Source organism: Austrofundulus limnaeus, unplaced genomic scaffold (genome assembly GCF_001266775.1).
Source record: "Austrofundulus limnaeus strain Quisiro unplaced genomic scaffold, Austrofundulus_limnaeus-1.0 Scaffold193, whole genome shotgun sequence".
Taxonomy (NCBI): Eukaryota; Metazoa; Chordata; class Actinopteri; order Cyprinodontiformes; family Rivulidae; genus Austrofundulus; species Austrofundulus limnaeus.
In genome coordinates, this window is record NW_013952595.1 from 235,215 (window position 1) to 236,972 (window position 1,758).

The 1,758-nt window shown below is 43.5% G+C and overlaps 1 protein-coding gene across 2 annotated transcripts in view; it reads right to left on the bottom strand.

The window, feature by feature from the left end:
• Positions 1–1,758, bottom strand: part of tm7sf3 (transmembrane 7 superfamily member 3) — a 19,988-nt gene that overhangs the window by 8,015 nt on the left and 10,215 nt on the right. For both annotated transcript variants that reach the window (XM_014018432.1, XM_014018434.1), the window contains exons 3-4: positions 766–916; positions 374–494 (exon numbers count right to left, since the gene is read on the bottom strand). In XM_014018432.1, coding sequence (XP_013873886.1) covers positions 374–494; positions 766–916 — 272 coding nt within the window. The remainder of the gene's footprint in view (positions 1–373; positions 495–765; positions 917–1,758) is intronic.

Sequence of the window (1,758 nt, forward strand, 5' to 3'; positions counted from 1 at the left end):
GCTGTATGCTTTTATTTTTTTCTGTCAGGCTGTCGCAGAGCACTCCACCTCCTCTGTCCTAGGCTGGTGTCGGGTGAAAAATCCTCCACCTCAGACGTTCAGAGATGTAACTATCTGCGATACTGTGGTCACTTTCCATTTAGCATCAATTATGCTAATGCTAGCTGCCTGTCACGTTCTCTCGTCCTGGCCACACCTCCGCTCTCTAACCCCCCCTTCCCCACCCACACACCCTCCCCTACCCACTTTGATGCATTTTTCAAATTTCGCCTTGGGGCGGAGTTATCTTTTCATGGGGGTGGGGGTGGGGGGGGTAAGATACACTTTAAAGCCTGCAGCTGAGCAAGCAGAACAGGAAGTTGAGTCATTCTACCTCTCAGATCCTAAATTAGCCGGAGCAAAGCGGATGGTGGTCTCGTAGAGGTTGTAGTGGATGTAGATGTTTGGGTCCACGTCCAGGTTAAACTCGATGTTACAGGCTCCAGGGACCGGGTCTGAAACACACAGGCAGGATCAGACTAAATCGGACTAAAGACATGAGAGTAAACCTGAGGTTTAGTGACCGATGTGAGTGTTAAAAGCACATCAACAATCAGCTCACAYGTGGTCTGGATGGGGTTCCCTCAAATCAAAACCTCACTTGCTTCTGAGATTGTGGTTCAACTCTGTAATTTGKTTTTTGCAAACGTCWTTTCATGACTGATAAGTGTTCAGCTTCCTCATTTCAGAGGAAGAAGCACACTACGAAGTTTAGAGAAGTCTTACCAGTGCTGGAGAAGGGGAGGATGACCCCGGTGCCCGTCACCGTGTCACCGTCTGGAGATGACAGGAACAAGGACAGAGACGTTTGGCCCGGCTGGAGAGCTGAGAGCAGTCCTGCATCCACTCCGGTCAGAGACTGGCCAGTGGCTGGTATCTGGGCCAGAACACAGAGAAGCTTCTGTTAAAGTCGACTTTATTCACCTCAGCTGATTTGAGCCAGATGTTTTATCTTCCACTGTCACTGGATCAGAACACCAGGTTCCCACAGCTGTGATGCGRTTATAAATTGATTAATGATGTTTTTGGATTATCTTGAAACCTAAATTATTTTGCACTAATTAACACAATTTATTTATTTTCATGCCTAATAAAAAGAGATAAATTCTTCACAAACTGCTTGCCAGCTTATTATACCCTAACACTAGCTAGCTACTTATTGMTCTAGCTTAAGCTAGCTTGTTAATGGTCAGGTTAGCCTGTTAATTGTTGTTAACAGGTTAAAAGATTGTTCTTTTTTTCATGTACAGTGCCCTGAGACAACATATGTTGTGACTTGACGCTATATAAATAAACTGAATTTAACTGAATTGTTGTTCTAACTTAAGCTAGCAAACGTCTGTTCAGGTTAGCTAGCTAACTGATAGGCTAGCTAGTTGACTTATTGAAAAAGCCATAGAAAAGCTAACACGATTAGCATTGTGTTTATCACAAGAAATTTGCAGGCAAATCAAATGTTTAAAGTTACTACAGTGTTAGTCACGTTATAACTTTAACTGCTGGGTTCAGCAGAAAAAAAAAGTAAAAGCACAGCTTTTATGGACACATTTCAATTACAGAAATCTACGGTAGCAAACAGGATTGTGCACAGGGTTGCACATAAAAATTTTGGTCTGGTTCTCAGGGGAGAACCTAGGGTTGTTGCTTGGTGCTCATATTTTCCTTAACTCATTTAACACATTTATGGTGTCAGAGCATCTAACGTCCCCCTGTTCTGTT